The 25,661-nt window shown below is 42.1% G+C and overlaps 1 protein-coding gene across 4 annotated transcripts in view; it reads right to left on the minus strand.

Annotated features, from left to right (window-relative positions):
- Positions 1-25,661, minus strand: part of ARHGEF12 (Rho guanine nucleotide exchange factor 12) — a 242,214-nt gene that overhangs the window by 15,254 nt on the left and 201,299 nt on the right. For all 4 annotated transcript variants that reach the window (XM_073560728.1, XM_073560729.1, XM_073560727.1 and 1 more), the window contains 6 exons: positions 17,814-17,889; positions 16,303-16,470; positions 14,736-14,823; positions 7,304-7,399; positions 6,729-6,808; positions 705-866 (listed from right to left, as the gene is read on the minus strand). In XM_073560728.1, the coding sequence (XP_073416829.1) occupies positions 705-866; positions 6,729-6,808; positions 7,304-7,399; positions 14,736-14,823; positions 16,303-16,470; positions 17,814-17,889 (670 nt within the window). The remainder of the gene's footprint in view (positions 1-704; positions 867-6,728; positions 6,809-7,303; positions 7,400-14,735; positions 14,824-16,302; positions 16,471-17,813; positions 17,890-25,661) is intronic.

The raw sequence follows: 25,661 nt of genomic DNA on the forward strand, positions 1-25,661 counted from the left end.
AAGTGGCCCTGGTCTTATAACTGTGCACAATGCTGATCGAGAGATCAGTCTGATTGCTTGGAGGGGTCAGAAAGGACACTATTAAATAGCTGATATGATCAAGTGGATTTTTTGGCCTCTCTCTGGATCAACTGGAGTCTTAAGATGAACTTGATAGACATATTGCTAATATATCATCCATCTTGCTCTGGGAAGCAGAATGGCATCTATATTAATCACCACCACACTTCCTCCGACTCTGGAAAGATGCAAATTACTTATGCAGCGGTGCTCTCCCTCCGCAGAACATAATTACTCACATTTATGGATCAGTAATCTGGAAAAGTTTAGTAGAAGTGTCATTACTGGTTGTCGGCCATGATTGCTATAACACAGATATTCAAGACTTCGCTCTATGAGACTGATGTAAGATTTTCTTTTTGTATTAGGGTAAAAAGTCTTTTATTTTGCACTTTCTGGGATGTCACACTTATGTAAATGCTTAGGTCCTCCTCTTAAAGGAGCACTAAAAGGGCAGTGGTGCACAATGCCAAGCTGAGCTGCCGTGCCAAACAGTGGGGCCCCGCTGCCGTGATCATACACTGAAAGCTTATGATGAACTGAAAGATCAATAAAGTGCTTTGAGCTTTAGTTAATGCAAAGCGTGAAAATGAGGAACCGCGTTACTTTGTAGTTTTCTAAAAGACCATTTCAATGATACTTACAGTTTCTGAGGGCATCCTGTGCCCATGTGTGCTCGGCATCGGTGTAGTAGGACAAGCGACTAGGACTGGCAGACGTCGGGGGCAGATTGCTCTGCACTGGCTGTACCGAGCTGTCCCCTCCACTATGGGTTAGTGCTGAACTCTCCATGCCTGAATCCTTGTCTGAAAAGAGAAGACAACTTATCAAAGTTTTATCTAATTTCTTCTCGAAAGTGCAGATGATAAAAAGTAACCAACAGATGATACACAACTATCATCAGTACATGATAAAATGCCATTCACACTGATCTGTCAGAGCGCTGGTCGGGTGGCAGGGTCTGTACCTCCAATCTCTCCTCAAACAAATTTAATGGGATTTATGAACAAATAAAACTTCAATTTGGTTACTTCCACGAGTTCGGTATGACCACAGGATATTACAGTTGTACAAATACAATTTTGGGGTTCCCCAATATTTAAATGCATCCCCTTTCCATAGGTACTAAGATAATAAATGAATGCTGGAAGTCCAACTGCTGTGATCCCCAGTAGTCTTGGAAGTAGGGCTCTACAGAGGAACCATTCATTGTCTAAGAGACCAAAAAGTGCGGCGCACTGCTCTCTCAGGAAGTCCCACAGTCAATTAATGGAGTGAAGGTGCTCATATCATCAGTAAATTATCCCCGATCCCTATGGAAAAATTATTGACGGGACCTGGTTATTTTTATATATTTTATTTATTTATTTTTTTTTTTTAAAAGGGGCAACTGCATGTGTGTTCATTATGCTGAATCTCCTAATTCAATTCATTTCAGTCGTCTTATTAATGGTTGCGGTGCCCATGTCAGCCCTGCAGTACTGTTATACGATATACGTCTAACGCCTGTTTCACACATGCATCAGTTGCAATCCGTCAAAATGGAGGAAAACGGATCCGTCTCTGTTATCACACCAACGTGTGCCAGCGGACATTATTTTGACGGATCCGGTGACGGCTGAAGTTTAAAGGAACCGCTGCCTGGAAAAAGGAGCAAAAGGAGAGAGAGATTTGTTTTTCGGTCCCGGAACGGCGTTTGAGGGTTAAAAGTGTTCCTGTAGGAAAGCTTCCGTGCAGGCGCAGTTAAAAATAGCGGACTGTCAAGTCAAAAAAAACGCTGCAGTGTCCGTCCCATCCGCCCGGGAGACCGAAAAATTTTGGCGGATCCGTCAAAAAAGGGGTGTGACGGACGACCGTCAGTCAAGATCCGCAACTAATGTAAGTCTATGGGGGAAAAAACGGATCTGCCCCTTTTTTGGCGGATTTTGACTGACGCCAAAAAACAGATGTGTGAAACAGGCCTAAGACTACTAGATGGCATCAGCCATAGACCATGACTGGAGCTTGGCGCTTAGGCTCGACCTCCGTTTCCTTCAGACAAGGCTTTACAGAGCCCCATATTTGGGGTCATAGGTTCCCCGATCTCAGGGATTGGAGCACCAAGCATGCAGAAAGGCCCCACATCCTACTAATTGGAAGTGATCTCCTATATTTGGAAACCCCCTTTAACCTTGGTCTTAAAAGGTAGACTAAAGGTCCGCTCAAATGCGACAAACATTTAATATGTACAGGAGTATCCAATCTGTCCCCTGGTTCCATTCCCTTTGTTCTTCAGGAATACGAGTAATCTGCCACTAGTGCGTTTGACAGCGGATTATTTTCCACTTTTTATACAGAACACGTGCATGCCCTGGGCTCTGTGATACGAACCACTGCGGACAGATGTCTTGCCCATATATCACAGGATGTAATACTACCTTACCCATAAGGGGGCGCTGCACGGGAAGGGCATGGCCAGATACCAGATCACAATAAGGGGTGGTGAAGAGAAAAGCATTTGAGGGATAACTGTACTTGGGCTCTAAAACAACACTACATTTGCAGTGATTTTTCCAATACCAGGTGTACGTGGAGTCAATGGGTCAATGGCAGGACATGGATGCATATTGTATGTAGCAGAAATGAATTGTCATCACACAATCGTCTTCCCCAAATGACTGCAGATGATGGCTCCACAACAAACGCCGCGGGGTGTGCAGTGAATGAGAACATGGCTTCCGCTAGCTCTTGTTTTATATGAAGAACATAGACAAAGAATGACTTTTGGAATTAGCAGATAGGAGTTAACATATGGCAACCGAATCTATCCGGGGCCAAGTATACATAGCAAAGCATATAACAACGTGCCGCACACTGCGCATACAAAGCACATCTGCTACTGAGCAGAACCAGGCCCATATACAATGCGCAGGTGCCAAGACATCGGATAATGGACAGCCGTTACTGGCCGGAAGAGAAGACAAACAAGACACATTTACAGAGACACCGCTAAGGCATCAAAAAAGTGACTTTGCACCACAAATGGACACCAGGCTGTCAGCAGCGGGCGCATCATTGCTCTCACTGCAAACAGACTGTAAAGCTGGCACAGACATGACAATACGGGCAGAGATGGATACTGCTATGCAATGCCAGGAAAGTCCAACTTGGATTTCCTCTCCCTGTCTGAAGCAGTCATTTTTTTTCTTTTTTTAAGAGCCGTTGTGTTAAATGTTCATGTACAGTACTGGGGAAAAATATTAGGCAGGTGGAGTAAAAAGGTTGCAACGTAAGAACGCTTTCAGGAATAAGTTATATTTTATCAATTTACAAAATGCAAAGTGAGAGAGAAAGAAATCCAAGGGAAATCAGTGTTTGTTGGGAGCACCATTTGCCTTCAGTTCTTCTAGGTACACATGCAGTCACCGTTCCTGTAGGATTATAGTCAGGTGTACGAGGAACCAGTCATGCCAAAGTGAGGTGAGAATGATCATTGTTTTCAATAGGTTGAATCACAGTCATTAACTGAAAGAGAAATAGCTGTGTAGGAAGGTTAAAACTGGGTGAGGAACAGACACTCTACTGCAAAGGTGAGGTTATGGTAGACAGTTCCATATCACAAAATTACATCAGCACACTGTAATTAATAAACACATGCATTCCACTATTGGGATACTAAAAAAAATGCAAGGTACTTAAACATTATTTGAGCACCGTTTTCTGACACAAGGCCCATTTGCGATTTATTGTAGTCACATTTGTTTTTTCTCTCTCTCTTGCATTCACTGACTTTTTGTTCCAAATTCTCCAAAATGGTGAATGCGGTTGAGGAATTTGGTACAAACTAAAAAGTGCTCAATGATTATTTTTTTTCCAGCAGCTAAAGTCACAAATCCTTTACAATTTGATACATTTTTGCAGCTAGGTAGGCACTGGAGTGAACCACACCAGAAAAAAATGCAACATTTGGTAAAATTTGGAATTCGAGAATTTGTGTAAAACATCTACAAAGTTGTCGAGAAGAAATAAAGACAAAATGTAGCACAAAATGTATAGGGAATAAGGAGCAAATACCAAAACCATCAAAAAGGAGCAAATTACACCAGAAAAGTGGAGAAATAGCAATGATTAATAGAGGTCATAGAGTCCGTAACAGGCCATCCAGATAAAAGGTACACCTTGATGTGTCTGAATGGCTTTTACACTTATAGATCCAAATATGTTAATTAAGTACCTTACGTATTTTACGTGTATGGCAACAAGGGAATTCACAGTCCTACATGATGCTTAGTGTTTTTGTACAGTTTCATGTCACAGATCATACACCATGGCAAACACCGCAACAAGACACAAGGCAATTACACTGCATCAGCAAGGTATCTCCCAGACAGCATTGGACTGGAGCACCTTGGGCCCACTTTTTAGCCACAGGTTTTCTGCTGTTGAGCGATTAGGTGTGCCCGCTACTAAAGTGAATGAATATTTACAGCTCTGCTCTCCCATTAAGCAGTGGGCACAGGCTTTAGACGTAGTAGCCGGCTCCTGCATCCTGTCACCCGCTGCTGCATCACTGGTGCCGGGCGCGCCCCTCTGACTCACGGGCTCCATAGCAGGTGCGTGGTGTCCTGCTATTAGCGACACACCAATGGCTGGGGGACCTAGGCAGCTGCCGGCCCTGTATGCCAGCAGATGTCAGTGCCTGGGTCCACAGGAGAATCCTCTGGTGCTCCGGTGGGCCAGTCCAACCCTGAACCCAGGTAAAGATTTTGAAGCAGAAGAAAGAAACAGACAACACGAAGGACTGTAGATACAAAAAAACGTAGTGCAGCAGATGAAAGACACATCATGCTTCCATATCTTTGAAATAAAAAGATCTCCAGCAGTTCCATCAGATCAGAACTTGCAGCAACCAGTGAGGCTCAGCTACACCCATCTACTGTTTGGAGAAATCGGACCAGAAGTAGTGTTTCATGGAAGAATTGCAGGCTTAAAGTTAAACCTTCCACATGGAAGAAAGACCGGGTTACTCAAGTATGGATGGAAACAGGAGCGGGGGTGCAGGAAAATGGCAGCAGGTGCCCTGGACTGATGAGCCAAAAATGTAAATTTCTGGCTGTAACAGAAGACAGTTTGTTCACCAAACGGCTGGAGGGGTGTAAATAATATGTTTCTGCAGGCAGCAGTGAACATGGAGGTTCCTTGGAAGTTTGGGGCGGCATTTCAGCAAATGGAGTTGGGAATTTGGTCAGGATTAATGGTGTCCACAATGCTGAGAGATCAGGCAGATACTTTTTCATCATGTAATACCATCAGGGAGGCGTATATATCCAAATGTATTATGCAGCATGACAACGACCCCAAACATACAACAAATGTAATTGAAGGGGGTTCTCAAAGAACGTAATTAAATGGCTTCATCAAGTAAGATACGTCCTAGTCATGTGTCAGAACGGGCAACAGTCTGAAGAAACTCGTTCCTGAGACCTGTGTCTCAACTGTCAGAAGACCAAAATGGTGAGCACCATATACAGTACCTCAGAGCCAGGGAGAGGTTTGTTGCAAAAGACAATATCCTCAGCTGACTGAGGACAAAACATTCTTTTCTCCAGTCTCAGTTCTATGCTCAGTCACTCAAGGAGATGCATTTCTTCTCCTGTCACAAACTTCACCTTGGCTATCAGAGGTATGTGTGCTTTGGATACTGGTCTTCGGACACTTGACATACACTTAATTAGACACATGACTAAGACGAGAGGCCACTTGAATTACAAGACTGGTGCCATTTTATGACATTGTTGGACCATTTTAAAGAGAATCTGTCAGCATGTTTTTGTGACCCCATCTGATAGCATGATGTAGGGGAAGAGAACTTGATAACAGCTATGTGTCACTTACTAGATTGCTTGCTGCAGTTTTGATAAAATCCTTGATTTATTATCTGATACAGATCTACTTGTTCTCTAAATATGGATCTGTGTACAATTCCGCCCACACTATTGATAGGCAACTTTATAAGTACAATGTGCATAGGCAGAAAGCTGCCAAACAGCGGTGGTGGTGGTGTAAATTATACAGAGCTCATGAGTATGGAGGAATACATGGCAGTAGGTTTACTAACCTCAATGATTTCATCAAAAAAACTACAACAAGCAGGCAGGATCTCTGCCTCGACATTGTGCTTCTCTCAATTTGGGTAGCAAAAACCTGGTGACAGATTCCCTTTAAAATGATGTTTAAATGTAAAGAACAAAGGAGTCCCAGAAATGATGATATGTGCCCACAGACATCTGGTCTCAAAATAGAGTCTTTCTGGGATTACATGGAGACAGAAGGATTTGCACAAGTCTCATACACAGAAGATCTGTGGTTAGTTCTCCAAGATGTTTGGAACATCCTGCCGAGTTCCTTCAAAAACTGTAAATGTGCAACTAGAAGAATTGATGCTTTGCTGCTGTTTTAAAAGGAAAAAGGCGATCACACCAATATTTGATTTGATTTAGATTTTCCTTTTGTCAATTCGCTATATTACTATATATTAACAAAATAGAAACTGTTCCTTTTATTTTGAAAGCATTCTTATTTTTCAGCATTTTGCCACACGTCTAAACCATTTGCACAGTGTTTTGGCCAGTTTAGAAGTGTATATAATCTGCACTTACATGACCACAATGACATCATAGATTACTCACCTGAGCGAGGCTCAGTAAGGGCTTCCCCTCCTTTATCCTCCTGGTCAACTTTCTGCTTCTCGCCATCTTCATGTTCCTCTCTGATTACATAAAATAAATGAACAACAAACACGTGTCAGTCCTGGATATTTATATACTACACAAAAAAAAAACCAACATAATGGAAAACAAACCAAAAGATCTTAGTAATTTCACAAGAGAAGGCCAAAGAAATCATGATGGTCTTGCCATCAGTGAGGATACCATGACTAGACCCCCTGCAGCACCATCCAGATAACTGGAAGGAGCAGCATGCCTGTATTTTTTTTTTTTTTAACCCATACTTAGGGCCTTGTTTTTCATGGATAGCATTTGTACCTATGATAGTCTATGGGGTTGTTCACATTAGATTGTTCACTGCCCCCTCACACAGCGCCGAGGATGCTCCCTCGCACAGTGCCGAGGATGCCCCTCAGTCAGTATACCCCTTTAGGCAACTAAATTGCAGTGACAAATTAGAAATTCTATATATGACTGTTGCAGATATTCCCAGATACCTGATGATTTTTACTGACGGCTGTTTGAGTTTTACTTACTCATTTGTAATCCCTGATGAGACCTGGAGTGGAATTGCGGGTCTGGGATCCTCCACTTTCGATGCAGCAGCCATTCTTGTAATTAAGTCATGCCAACTAAGGAAATAAAGAAACAGCACTGTAAGGGCAGGTTCACAGGGCAGATCATGTAAGGAACATCACTGTAAGGGTAGATTATGTAGGGAACAGCACTGTAAGGGCAGGTTCACAGGGCAGAGCATGTAAGGAACAGCACTGAAAGGGCAGGTTCACAGGGCAGAGTATATAAGGAACATCACTGTAAGGGCAGGTTCACAGGGCAGAGCATGTAAGGAATAGCATTGTAAGGGCAGGTTCACAGGGCAGAGCATATACGGAACAGTACTGTAAGGCCAGGTTCACAGGGCAGAGCATGTAAGAAACAGTACTGTAAGGCCAGGTTCACAGGGCAGATCATGTAAGGAACATCACTAAGGGCAGGTTCACAGGGTAGATCATGTAAGGAACATCACTGTAAGGGCAGGGTAACAGGGCAGATCATGTAATGAACAGCACTGAAAGGGCAGGTTCACAGGGCACAGCATATACAGAACAGTACTGTAAGGCCAGGTTCACAGGGCAGAGCATATAAGGAAAAGTACTGTAAGGCCAGGTTCACAGGGCAGATCATGTAAGGAACAGCACTGAAAGGGCAGGATAACAGGGAAGATCATGTAACGAACAGCACTGAAAGGGCAGGTTCACAGGGCAGAGCATGTAAGGAACAGCACTGAAAGGGCAGAGCATGTAAGGAACAGCACTGAAAGGGCAGAGCATGTAAGGAACAGCACTGAAAGGGCAGGTTCACAGGGCAGAGCATGTAAGGATCATCACTGTAAGGGCAGGTTCACAGGGCAGAGCATGTAAGGATCATCACTGTAAGGGCAGGTTCACAGGGCAGAGCATATACAGAACAGTACTGTAAGGCCAGGTTCACAGGGCAGAGCATTTAAGGAACAGTACTGTAAGGCCAGGTTCACAGGGCAGATCATATAAGGAACATCACTGTAAGGGCAGGTTCACAGGGCAGATCATGTAAGGAACAGCACTGAAAGGGCAGGATAACAGGGAAGATCATGTAACGAACAGCATTGTAAGGGCAGGTTCACAGGGCAGATCATGTAAGGAACAGCACTGAAAGGGCATGATAACAGGGAAGATCATGTAACGAACAGCATTGTAAGGGCAGGTTCACAGGGCGGATCATGTAAGGAACAGCACTGAAAGGGCAGGATAACAGGGAAGATCATGTAACGAACAGCACTGAAAGGGCAGGTTCACAGGGCAGATCATGTAAGGAACAGCACTGAAAGGGCAGGATAACAGGGAAGATCATGTAACGAACAGCATTGTAAGGGCAGGTTCACAGGGCAGATCATGTAAGGAACAGCACTGAAAGGGCATGATAACAGGGAAGATCATGTAACGAACAGCATTGTAAGGGCAGGTTCACAGGGCGGATCATGTAAGGAACAGCACTGAAAGGGCAGGATAACAGGGAAGATCATGTAACGAACAGCACTGAAAGGGCAGGTTCACAGGGCAGATCATGTAAGGAACAGCACTGAAAGGGCAGGATAACAGGGAAGATCATGTAACGAACAGCATTGTAAGGGCAGGTTCACAGGGCAGATCATGTAAGGAACAGCACTGAAAGGGCATGATAACAGGGAAGATCATGTAACGAACAGCATTGTAAGGGCAGGTTCACAGGGCGGATCATGTAAGGAACAGCACTGAAAGGGCAGGATAACAGGGAAGATCATGTAACGAACAGCACTGAAAGGGCAGGTTCACAGGGCATAAGTGTATGATTACTGGGAGTCTAACTGTTAGGACCACCAGTGCTCCTGACAATGGAGGAGCCGAAATCCCTTGTATGAATGGACCTGTAGCGTACTTGCCCAGCAATGGATACATCAGTTCTATAAGTGTGAGTGTGCGCCATGCACAAAGACTTTGGGAAACCAAAGCTGAGCTACAACAACAGACAACCATTGTATTTTCTGCTCTCTAAATAAAATTAACTAATATTTGGTGATCCCTTGTTTGTGTGCATATATTCTTCTATTTGTTTCCATTGTATAAATGTAGCGCTTATTCTGAAAAAAAAAAAATACTTTTTATATTCCCAATTCCCTTATACCAAGTTATAAAACTACCGAAAGAAATGCAAGTCCGCCCAAACAAGTAGCACTGCAGGGTAAACATATCCTTACTTTGAGGACTGCGGATATGCCAATTGTCCAGACTCAAAATAGCTAAGGGTATAAAAACGGATAGGTTTCATCAAAGTTTGCCAAATGCTTAAAACCTATCTAACAGCAGGTTCAAGGACATTCCTCTAAAGTAGTCTTTAATCGAATTATTGATCCAGAAAAACCGCAAGGTCACACCTTCAAGATGAATGACATCCTCACAAAATAACAGGTTGGGAGATGCTTAAAAAGCAACTTTGCTTTTAACACCTTAAAAATGACAAAACTTTTCACAACTTTCTGTTCACTCTTTGTACTCATGTAGCATTACATAATGGCTTTAACTTGGATAACGTCTGAAGCTATATGTACTGTCACTTTCAATCTAAGATGTTATTTAAAAAACTTGCATAGGATTAGAAAAATATGGTTTCTTAGAGCTGCAACTGGTGGTTCACATTATTGTTCATGGAGCTACAAACATCTATCAAAAATCCATTTATCAGTCATGGTATATAGTATATATTCTTTCTCAAATTGCCTAATTTGTATCCATTCATTCTAAAACAATTTACATTATATACATCCATGTAAAACCAAGCACAAAAACAGTTAAAAACCTGTGAGTTTGTTTTCAAATGGAGGAACTGTGTGTATAATTACTATTATGATTTATGAGCTTCTTAATTACAATTACAATAAAGATTTATATAAAAGTATATGCTCTGTAAACCCCCCCCTTGAGAACACCTGTATTTGGCGAAACATCTGGAAGGCCAGTAATACTGAGAAACACCTTTAAAGAGTACCTACTAGTTTAATGTTGACTGGACTCTATTTCTACAGCGCTGACAACTGCACTCACTGCCAATTTACACCTAATTAGAATAGTGAGCCTTAAGATTGTGAATGATAATGGCAAACACAGCAGCATGTAAAAGTTTGAGCACTCCTGGTAAAAATGACTGTTATTGTGAACAGTTAAGCAAGTTGAAGATAAAATGATATCTAAAAGGCCGAAGGTTAAAGATGATATTTCCTGTATATTACGGAAAAAAAAAAATCTATCTATATTTATAATCAATGTTTGCATTTTAAAAATTACAAAAAGGAAAATGGACAGATTCAAAAGTTTGTGCACCCTTTGAGAGGTGTGTGCTCAGATAACTTTGACCAATGTTTCAGACTTTAATTAGCCTATTAGGGTTATGGCTTGCTTACCATCCTAGGAAAGGCCAGGTAATGCAAATTTCCCAGCTTTATAAACACCCAGCCTCCTCTAACCTTGTGTCAAAAAACAGCAGCAATGGATTTTTCCAAGCAGCTGCCTAGCACTCCGAAAATGAAAATGTTGGGAGATCCACAAAGCAGAAGAAGATATAAAAGTGTTTTCAAGTTGCCCCTTCCTCAGTTTGAAATATAATTAAGAAATGGCAGTTATCAGGAACAGTGTAGGTCAAGATAAGGTGTGGAAGACCAAGCAAAATTTCAGTGAGAGCTGCTTGTAGGATTCCTAGAGAGGCAAATCAGAACCCCTACTTGACTGCAAAAGTCGTTCAGAAAGATATAGCAGACTCTGGAGTTGTGGTATATTGTTCTACTGTTCATAGACACCTGCACAAATATGGCCTTCATGGAAGAGTAATCAGAAGAAAACCTCTCCTGCGTCCTCACCATAAAATTCAGCATCAGAAGAATGCAAAAGCACATCTAAACAAGCCTGATGCATTTTGGAAACAAGTCCTGTGGACCGACAAGGGTAAAACAGAACTCTTAGGCCACAATGATCAAAGGTACAGTACAGACCAAAAGTTTGGACACACCTTCTCAGTCAAAGAGTTTTCTTTAGAATTGTTGGAAGCTCATCAAAAGAATGCCAAGAGTGTGCAAAGCAGTAATCAAAGCAAAAGGTGGCTACTTTGAAGAACCTAGAATATAAGACATACAGTATTTTCAGTTGTTTCACACTTTTTTGTTAATTATATAATTCCACTTGTGTAAATTCATAGTTTTGATGCCTTCAGAGTGAATCTACAATTTTCATAGTCATGAAAATAAAGCAAACTCTTTGAATGAGGTGTGTCCAAACTTTTGGTCTGTACTGTATGTGTGGAGAAAAAAGGACACAGAATTTCTGGAAAAGAACATCTCGCCAACCATTAAGCATGGAGGTGGATTAATCATGCTTTAGGGTTGTGTTGCAGGCAATGGCAGAATAAACATTTCACAGGTAGAGGGAAGAACGGATTTATTGAAATTTCAGCAAATTCTCAAGGCAAACATAACATCTGTATATATATATATGTATATATATATCATATATATATATATATATATATATATATATATATATATATATATATATATATATATATATATATATATATAAAGCTGAAGTTCAAAGTAAGATGGCTTCCACACATGAAAAATGATCCTAAACACACGTTAGGATCCACAACTGATGACCTCAAAAGGCGCAAGCTGAAGGTTTTACAATAGTCCCCTGATCTGAACATCATTGAAAATCTGTGGCTAGACCTCAAAATAGCAGTGCAAGCAAGACGACCCAGGAATCTCACAGGACTGGAAGAATTTTCCAAGGAAGCAGGGATGACAATCCCTCAAACAGGAATTGACTCTTGTCTGGCTACATAAAGCGTTTACAGGCTGTGATACTCTCAAAAGTGGGTGCTACTAGGCACTAACTTATGCTGGGTGCCTAAACGTTTGCATAGTACCATTTTCCTTTTTGTAATATTTAAAATATAAGATGAATTTTTTTGCTTAAAATACAAATAATATGTGTCATCTTTAACTTTAGCCCCTTTAGAGATCATTTCATCTTCAGCTTGCTTAATTGTCACATTAATTTTGACCAGGGGTGCACAAACTTTTACATGCCACTGTATACACCTGTATAGTACACTTTCAAATAGTGAAAAATCGTGTTTATAATGATTTTTCAGGTTTGCATTTCATTATTAATATAAAAGTGTACATTGTGTAAATATTTTATTGAGTGTGAATTGAGACCAATTGGAATTAAGAAAAAAAAAAAAAAAAATCAAATGACAACCTGTGGACACGTTTCAGCCATTTTTTTTTTTTTTTAACTTTCTACAACCCCAAGTCAAGTTCTTCATCTCGCTGTTTAAATTGGCAAATATTGGAGTAAATTACTGCAGGGGGTAAACAGTAACTAAAACGGTATGTGTGAACAGAAAGTAAAAAAAAAGCCCCGTTAAAAAAAGTGGAGTGGGGGGGGTTTGTAAAAATTCTATTTTTGAGCTAAGTAGGCTGCTTTTGCAAAGTACAGAGAAGGCAGAGTTAACTTTTACCTTGTCTACCGCAAAAACAAGAGGTCTTGCGGCTCCTGTACTCTGGGAAATACTGGCCAAAATGGGGCTCTCCACTTTGAATATTTCCTACTTCTTTGGAAGGGCCCTTGAGAATGAACTAATCACAAAGTGTCCTCCCTTCCTGAAACCTCCAGCAATCAGCTGTAATCTTTGCAAAACCTCACAGTAAAGGCCCCTTTACATTTAGCGATGCACCAGCGATCCCGACAACGATACGACCCGGTCAGGATCGCTGGTGCATCGCTAAGTGGTCGCTAGTGAGCTGCCAAACAGGCAGATCTCACAGCGATGCAGCAGTGATACAGGGGTCGTTACTTACCTTTCAGACGCGGCGATCCTGACGTCCTCCCGTCCGCGTGTCGCTCGTCGGCGCCAGCAGGAAGCGCCCGACGAGAAATGGAGCTGCGCGATCAGCGACAGACAGCGGGGGAGCCGGTCGGAGGTAAGTATCACACAGTGATATCGCTAGCAATATCGCTTCTGCGTCACAAAATCGTTGACGCTTTAGCGATATTGCTAGCGATATCGCTATGTGTAAATCCCCCTTTAGTGTTAAACTTATCTGCAGCACCCCCACAGGCGTAATAAAGATAGGTCACCTGAGTGAGATATTCCTTGTAACTGCCCCATATATTGGACAACAGATTAGGACACTAAACAGAGAAACACCCCACCATTAATAAAAGGGTTAACAAATGTCATACTTCTACAGGCTAGGCGATAATTTTAGGATCTGTATCAACAAATTGGTGAGATCCCTCACCCGATAAATATCATGAGGGGATATTCATAATATAACTGATTACACCTACAAAGATAAACGAATAACCCCAAATACAAAACCAAATGAATGGAATAATAAAATATTTTATTGAATACTATTTTAAAAAGACAAAGGATAAAACCAGCAAAATAGACAGATATAATACCATAAACATTAGGCGTTACATGGTAGACATGGGGCAAATGTAATTAAATAACATACAATCTTCATGGAACAAAGCATAAAGTGCAGTAAGCAGATACATCTGAATAAAAATGCATAATATGTGAATAAGATATATATACCAGTATAAAGTGCCCAATGCCTCTCCAACTCCAGGAGTTGGAGAGGCATTGGGCACTTTATACTGGTATATATATCTTATTCACATATTATGCATTTTTATTCAGATGTATCTGCTTACTGCACTTTATGCTTTGTTCCATGAAGATTGTATGTTATTTAATTACATTTGCCCCATGTCTACCATGTAACGCCTAATGTTTATGGTATTATATCTGTCTATTTTGCTGGTTTTATCCTTTGTCTTTTTAAAATAGTATTCAATAAAATATTTTATTATTCCATTCATTTGGTTTTGTATTTGGGGTTATTCGTTTATCTTTGTAGGTGTGATAATTTTAGGATCGCTGAGGGTCAGTCTGCCGGGATCTCCTCCCTAATTACAGGTCTCACAGGCACTGAGTGAATGGAGCATTAGTGAGCATGTGCAACCATTCAATGTCTATAGACGTGGTGGTCGCACATGCTCAGTACTAGTCCATTCACACAGGGGGCTCAGGGACCCTCGTTCTCTGATTCTGAAGGTCTCAGTAATCATATAGCCTGTGGACAGGTGATCAATGTTGCTTATGGGACAACCCCTCTAGCTCAGGGTGGTGTAATAATGTGACTTGTAAACTAGACCCCTATGGTAATGCACATTTCTCTGACAAGTTGATTTCTTCATACTTTCAGCTTCATACAAAACCTTTCCAGCAAGCAGTTCTATAGTATTTGTCACATGTACATTTCTAGAAAGCAGATGAACGTCTGATAAAACATTGCTCATTGTTAGCAGCAGTGTAACGTACACATTTTTTTCAGATACGGTATTCGCGATCAGCTCATAAATTTGGGCTCCATTGTCTGACATGGATATAACAAAGAGGGCCTTGTTATCTGTGGATAAAGAAGAAAATAAACTATGAATAGAAGAACCTTCGGGAAGAGAAGCCACAAATCCACAATCTCGGTAACATATGCCATCACGGCAGCTCATTCACAGACTTGAGGACAAAGTGTAGACTTATAGCCAGATAGGTGGGATGTGCGGGATTCGAAAGCACCGTGCTCCCTATATTTGGGTGACTACCGAGGGTCCCAGAGGCCAAGCTTATGTCGTGGCATAGATATGTAAGATCTCCTACCACGAAGCTGTCAGTGCTATCTACTATATAATTGTCTAATTCTGTCTGTCTGTCATGGAAATCCCGCCTTGCTGATTGGTCGCGGCCTAACTGCCGCGACCAATCAGCGACAGTTGCTTAGTCGTCGCGGCAACACGGCGGCATTGCTTATTGTACAGGCACATTACAGCCGTTAAAGGCATCACTGCTGCGTCGCTCATTACACAGGCACAGTCCTGTACATATTCTGGAGTACAATACATTAGGTAACAGCAGAACAGTGACTGCAGATCTGGGTGTAACTTGCGTACAATACATTAGGTAACAGCAGAACAGTGACTGCAGATCTGGGTGTAACTGGACTACAATACATTAGATAACAGCAGAACAGTGACAGCAGCTCTGGGTGTAACTGGAGTACAATACATTAGGTAACAGCAGAACAGTGACTGCAGATCTGGGTGTAACTGGAGTACACTACATTAGGTAACAGCAGAACAGTGACTGCAGCTCTGGGTGTAACTGGAGTACAATACATTAGGTAACAGCAGAACAGTGACTGCAGATGTGTGTAACTGGAGTACACTACATTAGGTAACAGCAGAACAGTGACTGCAGCTCTGGATGTAACTAGAGTACATTAGGTAACAGCAGAACAGTGACTGCAGCTCTGGGTGTAACTTGCATACAATACATTTGGTAAGAGCAGAACGGTGACTGCAGCTCTGGGTGTAACTGGACTACAATACATTAGGTAAAAGCAGAACAGTAACTGCAGCTCTGGGAGTACGTGGAGTACAAAACAGATAACAGCAGAACAGTGACAGCAGCTCCGGGTGTAACAGGAGTATAATACACTGGATGGTGGCCCGATTTTATCGCATCGGGTATTCTAGAGTCTCTGTTAAAATAAAAAATAGTTATATACTCACCTTCCGACGGCCCCCCGGACTCTGTCCCGCCTCTCACCACGCTCCCGGCATCTTCTGGTCCCAGTAATGCTTGGCGAGAAGGGCCGGAAATGACGTCACTCTCACGTGAGCGCGACGTCATCAGCGGTGTTTCGCGAAAAACATTACTGGGACCGGAAGATGCCGGGAGCATGGAGAGGAGAGAAAGAGTCCAGGGGCCGTCGGGAGGTGAGTATATCACTATTTTTTATTTTAACAGAGACTCTCGAATACCCGATGCGATAGAATCGGGCCACCATCTAGTATGAATATAATCAGGCACATTCACATCAATTACTGACCTGTTGCTACTTGTCGAACCAACACTGTGTTCAACTTGATGACGGGACTGAAGATGTGTTTGCTGTCCGACATGGTGGCCAGGATCTTACTGTGGCATCGGAGTATCAATTTGTCATCCTGTCTCTGAAGCAATACCAGAATATCTTCCAGCAGCAGAGTGTACAGATCTGTGAACGAGATTTATGTTACTACGTCTTCATGAGGTTACCAGATGGCCACAGAGTGACCTTTCGCAAAGTCCAGGAAACAAGATTAAGCTACGCAACTGGTCATTTCTAAATGCAGACAAAAAGCAAAATGCTCATTCTGGGAAATCACAACCGATCAACACTGGTCCACAGACAATACCAACAATAATAACATTAACACTCTAGGCTATAGACAAGCAAAGCAAGAAACTGGAAAATTAGTGCCATACTAATTACCAGCCCTTAAATTTGATCTGTCAGCACAAGATGACTGTTCAAGCACAAGTGTCCTGTGCACCTATGGCATGTGCAAGCGGTTCTCAGCACCTTTGGCATGGGCAAGCGGTTCTCAGCACCTTTGGCATGGGCAAGCGGTTCTCAGCACCTTTGGCATGGGCAAGTGGTTCTCAGCACCTTTGGCATGGGCAAGTGGTTCTCAGCACCTTTGGCATGGGCAAGCAGTTCTGAGCACCTTTGGCGTGGGCAAGTGGTTCTGTGCTCCTTGCCACCTACCTGCTTTCCCTTTACTTCCATCCTCTCTGGTCTGTGAAATCAGTGCATTGTACTGTCCAGAAACACCAGAAGATGCAGAGAGCGCCTTTGTAATCTTGTACTGACAAACTCCCTTTAACGGCCAAAGCTACTGTATAAACAATACCTTTCAGAGATTGTCCAGTGAAAACTAATTATCACCTATTTGCGGGATTCAACCTGATCGATGGGGATTCAATCACCAGAACCTGCCCCTGTGGTAGAGTGCTGAACGGTGCCTAACTGGGCACTACCATCCCCCAATACAGTCTCCATCAGAAAACGTTAAGCCCAGCGCTTGGCAGCCCCAAAGGGCAAAGAATGGAGTGCAGGTTGTGCATGTACATTGACCCTACATTCAAACAAGGATCAAACAAAAAAATAAAATCCATACAGAACCCCAACCTAGGCTTGCTCCAGTTTTATGCGAGACTTCAGTGTACTTTCACCATACGCACCGGGAAAGCTCCTGGCATATCCATCATTTATAGCCTCCCTAATCACCACCTTCCCCCTTCACTAAAAGTTGGGTTTTTTGTGGCTTTACTCTATGCGTATTCGAGCAGAATGCAGTAGTTGAAATTGTGAAATCCGGGGGGGGGGGGGGGGGGGGGGGGGGGAAGGGGGAAACTCCACACTGTAATTATGGACCTGCGGATATTGTCACCAGCTGATAGCAGTAGGACTGTCACCGGCTGCATCTACTCACACAATATATGCATCAAATCTGCTCATTGCTAATGGGTTTCTAGAATAGAAATGTTTTTAGTCCAAATATTGCCATTCATTACCAATGATCTTGTCTCTATTCACTTTCCAAGCCAAGGGTCCTTCATGAACCATCTTCCTCTTTGTTAAATCCAGATTCTGCAGAACACAAAAGGAAAAAATTTCACCTTTTTTAACCCTCTAATTTACAAGACTTGAGTCGAATGAAAGAATAAATCCCAGACTCCGGATCGATGCAAAAGCAACAAGAAATAACAAAGACATGTCAGGCAGAAGCAGCTGGACGGGCTAGGATCAAACATTCGAGGCGGAAATGTAGCCGGATCAATACGATATTCAAGAGCAGGATGACACCTGTAAATAGATTTCATATAGAGAGACCGAGTCCACGACAGAATTTAGTAGTAGGGTGAGAAAAAGTGAAGTTAAAAAAAAAGGAAATTATTTACATATATTATTATTAGACAAAGAGGGGGAAAAAGGGTATAGAATAAAAACACTAAGGGTGTGTGCACACGTAAGTGGTTTATTCGCTTTTTTTAAGCGTTTTTACCAGCAAAAACGCTTACAAGAAGCATCCCATTCATTTTAATGAATTCTGCACTTTTTGTGCATATTGATGCTTTTTTCCGCAAAAAAACGCATCGCGGGAAAAAACGCAGCATGCTCATCCACATTTCTAACTATTTTCTATGAGACTGGGGACGTGTGGAAAAAAACGCATCAAAACATGCAAAAATCGAGCAGAAAAATGTACAGAAAAAAACACGTGTTTTCTGGGAAGGAGTCCGGTTTTCAGTCAGGAATTTTCTGCATACATGGGTACATAGCCTAAAAGAAATGGAGAATGAATGCAGTAAGCCTGCCATGAGTGTCACCACAACATCCCTGCTAGGGTACAGAGATCCATTAGGGTGATCCTGGCATCCAAAAAAGAGGATCCTTTGTGTCCACAAGGTGATGAAAGGATGAAATCGAATTATGTGCATGTGAAACGTTAAGATCCTCCATGTTGAGAAGCAGAAAGCACCCCCTTAATCTCATTTTTAGGATTGTCCAAATCCCCCATTATAGCGCAAAAGGCAGATTAAAATATATATATATTTATTTCTAAATATATCAATCGTCTGTAAAGGAAGTCAGCATCAGAAAAAGACCTATTGTTCAAATCAGGCTTTCGTGTTATTTATTTTTTATTTGGTATTTTTTCTTTTATCTCATGAGCCTTGTTTGGGAAGGGGGGTGATTAAACAAACCCCCCCCACCCCACCCCCTAAAATTAGTAATCTTGCAATTTTCACACTGGCCACTGGGGCAATTTTACACTCATATTTCCTGTTTTTTCAAGAAAAAAGGCTGAAAAGGAACACTTCTGAGGATGGGAGGAAAAACCAACAAAACATTACACTAAGAGCACAATGAGTCCACATGTGGAGTTAAGGAATGAGGCTCCCCACTTACTTCGTAGGGGGAGAAAGATTCCTATCCCAAATCTTCCAGGGCAGCCACTTCTCTGTTTGTTATGAAGTTGTAAAAGTCTTTTTATCCACTAAATTAATTTGGCGAGTCTCTTGCTGGATTGACAATCCCTCCAGTTAAACTTCCACTCCATTGGTCTACGTGCGAGGAGGAGAGGCTGACCAGAAATAAAAGGGGAAAGGGATCTTTCTCCTCCCTACAAAGTAACTAGAGCTTGTGCTCCTTTTTTGTTTGTTTTTTTTCAGGAGGCGTTTCAACAAGATCCCCATCAGCAGAAGCAGGATTACAATGACAGGTAACGCCTGAACACAGATGACACTGGAACCAGCAATCACAATAGATCACAAATGATCCTGCTACAGTGCCTTGCGAAAGTATTCGGCCCCCTAGAACTTTTCAACCTTTTCCCACACATATCATGCTTCAAACATAAAGATACCAAATGTAAATTTTTGGTGAAGAATCAACAAGTGGGACACAATTGTGAAGTTGAACAAAATTTATTGGTTATTTTAAATTTTTGTGGAAATTCAAAAACCTGAAAATTGGTGCGAGCAATATTATTCGGCCCCTTTAATGTAATACTTTGTTGCGCCACCTTTTGCTGTGATTACAGCTGCAAGTCGCTTGGGGTATGTCTCTATCAGTTTTGTACATCGAGAGACTGAAATTCTTGCCCATTCTTCCTTGGCAAACAGCTCGAGCTCAGTGAGGTTTGATGGAGATCATTTGTGAACAGCAGTTTTCTGCTCTTTCCACAGATTCTCGATTGGATTCAGGTCTGGACTTTGACTTGGCCATTCTAACACCTGGATACATTTATTTGTGAACCATTCCATTGTAGATTTAGCTTTATGTTTGGGATCATTGTCTTGTTGGAAGAAAAATCTCTGTCCCAGGCTCAGGTGTTTTGCAGACTCCAACAGGTTTTCTTCAAGAATGGTCCTGTATTTGGCTACATCCATTGTCCCATCAATTTTAACCATCTTCCCTGTCCCTGCTGAAGAAAAGCAGGCCCAAACCATGATGCTGCCACCACCATGTTTGACAGTGGGGATGTTGTGTTCAGGGTGATGAGCTGTGTTGCCTTTACGCCAAACATATCGTTTGGCATTGTTGCCAAAAAGTTCGATTTTGGTTTCATCTGACCAGAGCACCTTCTTCCACATGTTTGGTGTGTCTCCCAGGTGGCTTGTTGCAAACTTTAACCCCTTAGTGATGGAGCCAAATTTTAAAAATCTGACCAGTGTCACTTTATGTGGTAATAACTCTGGAATACTTCAACAAATTCCAGTGATTTTAAGATTTTCTTTTGTGACAAATTATACTTTATAACTGTAAATTTAGGTTGATATGTTCTGCGTTTATTTATAAAGAATATCAGAAATTTGACAAAAATGTAAAAAAAAATAGCAATTTTCAAACTTTGAATGATTATCCCTTGAATCCAAATGGTCATACCATAGCAAAACAAAAATAAATATTTCCCACATGTCTGCTTTACATCAGCACCATTTGTAAAATGCCATTTTATTTTGTTAGCATTTTAGAAGGTTTAAAAATGTAGCAGCAAAATTTTTTACTTTTTCAAAGAAATTTACAAAATTATTTTTTTAGGGACCTATCCAGGTTTGAAGTGACTTTAGGGGTCCTATGTATTGGAAAACCCCCAAACGTGATACTATTTTAAAAACCGCACCCCCTGACATACTGAAAACTGCTGTCAGGTACTTTATTAACCCTTCAGGTGCTTATCAGGAATTAAGACAAAGTGGCATGATAGGAATGAAATAGTTGATTTTTACAATATAAAAATGCCGCTGACTTTTGAACAGGCCGCTATAGCCGGAAGACTCTAAAGCCGCTATTTGCTCATGAACTGCCATGTCAAACATCAGGACCACACAATCATGATCTCAGGGTGCCGATGGGGATAAAGAGGGAGAATCCACACTGTTTTAAACATTTATATGATATAGTCACTATTGACATCAGAATCTAAGGTGTTAAACAGATATGGACGGTGACAACACTGATCGTTTGAGATACAGCAAGTTGTCAGCTATGGTGTACAGCCGACAGCTGCTGGATTGTCACCTGTATTGGGATGCTATTCTCTTATATCTCAGGTCAGTTAAAAGACGTATTGACGGTCATTAAGGGGTTAAATGACACTTTTTATGGCTTTCTTCTTGACACTCTTCCATAAAGGCCAGATTTGTGCAGTGTACGACTGATTGTTGTCCTATGGACAGACTGTCCCACCTCAGCTGTAGATCTCTGCAGTTCATCCAGTGTGATCATGGGCCTCTTAGCTGCATCTCTGATCAGTCTTCTCCTTGTTTATGATGAAAGTTTAGAGGGATGGCCGGGTCTTGGTAGATTTTCAGTGGTATGATACGCCTTCCATTTCAATATGATCGCTTGCACAGTGCTCCTTGGGATGTTTAAAGTTTTAGAAATCATTTTGTATCCAAGTCCGGCTTTAAACTTCTCCACAACAGTATCACGGACCTGCCTGTTGTGTTCCTTGGTCTTCATGATGCTCTGTGTGCTTCAAACAGAACCCTGAGACTATCACAGAGCAGGTGCATTTATACGGAGACTTAATTACACACAGGTGGATTATATTTATCATCATTAGCCATTTAGGACAACACTGGATCATTCAGAGATCCACAATGAACTTCTGGAGTGAGTCTGCTGCACTGAACGTAAAGGGGCCGAATAATATTGCACGCCCCACTTTTCAGTTTTTGAATTTCCACAAAAACTTAAAATAACCAATAAATTTTGTTCAACTTCACAATTGTGTTCCACTTGTTGTTGATTCTTCACAAAAATTTACATTTGGTATCTTTATGTTTGAAGCATGATATGTGGGAAAAGGTTGAAAAGTTCCAGGGGGGCCAAATATTTTTGCAAGGCCCTGTAACTCTCCATTCACAATGACTTTTGCATACACTTATTTGAAACGTCAATACAAGATAAGGTTGGGAACTGTTCATTGTGGCTATGTACACGGATTGTTTCCTGAAACAGTAATTAAGTCATTGGCCAATCTGAAAATTGCAAGATTTCAATTTTTTTTTTCATTAAAAAAAATATGTAACAAAAACCTGACTAAACAGCAGGTCAATTTCTAATGGTATGAATTTCTTATTTTTTTTGTTTTGCAAAATCGGTACCAAAGAAACGGTCACGCAATTTCACTAATCATGAATCCATGAAGGATTCAGGTTACCCCTTTATAATAACCGATTATGTGCATGAAGTCATTATGCTGATAAATTACATTTCTTGCAGAAACTAGTCACTGGCAGAACTCACCTGGTGACAGAAATGTCACCAAAATCCCTCCCATCAGCTCTAGTTCTTATCACAGTGACACAGATCACACAGTATATTGCTGTCTAGACCAGTGAAGAGCATAATCCCTGTATCTCCACACTGTGACGAGGCTCCTCGCTTGGTTATTATATATGCCAAACGTTTCGCAAATATAGACTGGCAATTTTGCCATACCACGTGCAACATAGTGACTACTTTGGGGGGGTATTCTACTGTTCAATTTGGCGAACTAGAGGCAAACACCCATTCATTACTGCATTTGCGCCTTTTTTGTCTTTTTTTTTGGAGTTTTTCCATTTGCACCTCGTTTTTCTTTTAAACTTGCAGTTTTTAACCTCATCCTGACATCCGCCATACATGTACGGCACACGTTGGGAGTGGGTGTATGGAGGGGGCTCAGAGGCGGAGCCAACTGTCGAATAGCCATCATCTGCCTCTAACAGCAGCAGGTGGAGCAGAGTTTGGTCTCGATGTAATCATACTGACCTGTAGAGTCATATCGCCAGATAGTTTTTTAGCAGAGTATCATAAGAAAATGAAAAAGTAACTTAACCCTGCAAATGCTGAATTGCCTCTGATGTTTTTACATGCTTGACACGGTGCCCTCTTATGCCCTTTTGATTGTCTGAATGTCCCCTTAAAGAAGTGTTCTAAGGTTTGAAAATTATTCTGCAACCATGGGATTGGGAAAAAACTTCTCAATAGCTGGAGATCTGACCAATGAGACCTCACCAATCATGACCACTGGTGTTCCATTGGTCCTGAGTGGACTGCTGAGGACAGCCAATTGCAGCACTCAGCTGGTCTTCAGCACTTCGACCTTCACTCACTCCCTTTGCACAGGTTCTTGAAAGCCCCGATTCTCATGATCAGTAGAAGATGATCAGGAAGGTATCCCGTTTTCCAAGAAAGGGAGGGCAACATTTAAACTTGAGAATACCCCTTTATAACAAGTCCAGTGCTGGAGGTCACACATGCACACCACTTAGTCATCCCGCCAGACTCAACTGTAACGCGAGCAGCAAAGTGGCCACCGATACTCTGCAGGGTACTGAGCGCACCAGAATAAGCTGACCAATACTGGACATTGGGTGGACGTCCTGCAGATGAATGAAACGGACATCAGGGGGCGCCGAGACAAGTGTGTTATATCTACTCACAGGAGCATTTTCTTTAAATAATTCCAAAAGAAAACTTAATATGTATAGTGAGCTTTACCCTTTAAGAAAAGAGCCCAAGACTTTTCATATGGCAATTTACCTAGAAGGTGAAGGCGTACAGCATCAAATCAAAATCAATCAAATTTATTATCGCCAAGTACATATTACATATATACAAGGAATTCTTTGTGGCAAAGAGGCAACATACCGTGTTTCCCCGAAAGTAGGACCCCCCGAAAGTAAGACAGGGTGGGGGTTACGGGGGGGTCCTTCAATGTACCGTAAGGCCTCCCCCGAATGTAAGGCAGGGTTGGGGGCCGCTGTGAAATGTTATGCCCTTACCTTTGGGCCGCCGCTGTCCCCCATTGGGTCCCCAGGCTCCAGAGGTGTCCTCAGGTGCAGCTGGGCGGGTCCAGCGCTCATGGGGTTAACTCGCCGTGTTAACCCCGCAATCCGCCCAGCTCAACAGCTCATTGGCCGCCCCTGTTCCCCACGTCACCGCCGGCCCCCGGCTCGAGCACTGATTGGTCCAGCAGCTCGGGCTGTAATTGGCCGCCCCAGCCCCACGTCACCGCTGTTTCCCTGCTGATTGGCACAGCGTTCCCTGCAGCACAGGCCTTCCGCACCCACAGCCGCACCGCAGAGGAAAACGTCCAGCATTTAAAAACCAAGTAGGGAAACATGTACTGTATAGGGTATGGGGCTGTGTGCAGTGGGATACGGCACTGTTATGGGGTGTGGGGCTGTGTGCAGTGGGATACGGCACTGTTATGGGGTGTGGGGCTGTGTGCAGTGGGATACGGCACTGTTATGGGGTGTGGGGCTGTGTGCAGTGGGATACGGCACTGTTATGGGGTGTGGGGCTGTGTGCAGTGGGATACGGCACTGTTATGGGGTATAACAGCATGTTAATAAATGTTAATTTATTGGTTAAAAAGAAATTGTCATTTTTTTTCGGCTAAGACCTCCCCCGAAAGTAAGACAGGGTGGGACTTTTTGGGGTAAAATTAATGTAAGACAGGGTCTTACTTTCGGGGAAACACGGTAGGTATGCCTAAAATTTGCATGCATTACAGATAATTTTTCCAAACAATAAGCATCGCTTTCATCTGTCATTTCTAATCACTTCCCTAATTTACATGCTGGTATAATTCATTATCGTTTGGGTTTGCGTCATGTATCTAGGCCGGCAGCAGCTTTATTTACCTTCCCGGAAATCCAGTCGGCAATAAGTGACTTGGTAAAAAACATCGCTACTATAAATTTCATCTTCTGAACTGCTCTGCTGGAAACGGCAAACACGAGTTTAGAAATGTAAGATTTCATTATCTGTCACAGACCTTGTACTATAGTACACACCGCGGAACCATTACACTCACATCATTATGAATATGGCTCCCCGCAATGAATATTAAGATTGCTAACGAGCATTAATGAAGCAGATGTTTGCATATTTGTCGTAGAAAATGCAATTAATCATCTCTACATGACTACATAACTAACAAACTACTTGAATATCTCACCATTCACTGTGCATGTGGCATGCTTCATAGGTACAGGACCTTAAAGAGAACCTGTCACCAGGTCAGAAATGAACAGTTTTTGCTCTTTTTTATTCCTGCTCCTCTACGGAGTATTCCGTTTTTTTCTTTTTTAAAATCCGCCATTTGGTTCCAGAGACACAGGACGTTTTATTTTGTGCCAATATTCAGTCTTTACTAATGGGGAGGGCTTACAGGGTGACAACGCAGAGCTGCATGCAGACACACCCCTAGAGCACTTGGTGTGCAACGCCCCAAGCACAGCCTAAAATTTTCACTAACTAAAAAGTCCTATATCTCTGGAACAGTATGGTGGATTTAAAAAAAGAAAAAAGCGGAATAGTCAGATGACCAGCAAGAATAGACTAAGAGCACAAAC

The sequence above is a fragment of the Dendrobates tinctorius genome, unplaced genomic scaffold, assembly GCF_039654945.1.
Source record: "Dendrobates tinctorius isolate UK_male_01 unplaced genomic scaffold, ASM3965494v1 ptg000303l, whole genome shotgun sequence".
NCBI lineage: Eukaryota > Metazoa > Chordata > Amphibia > Anura > Dendrobatidae > Dendrobates > Dendrobates tinctorius.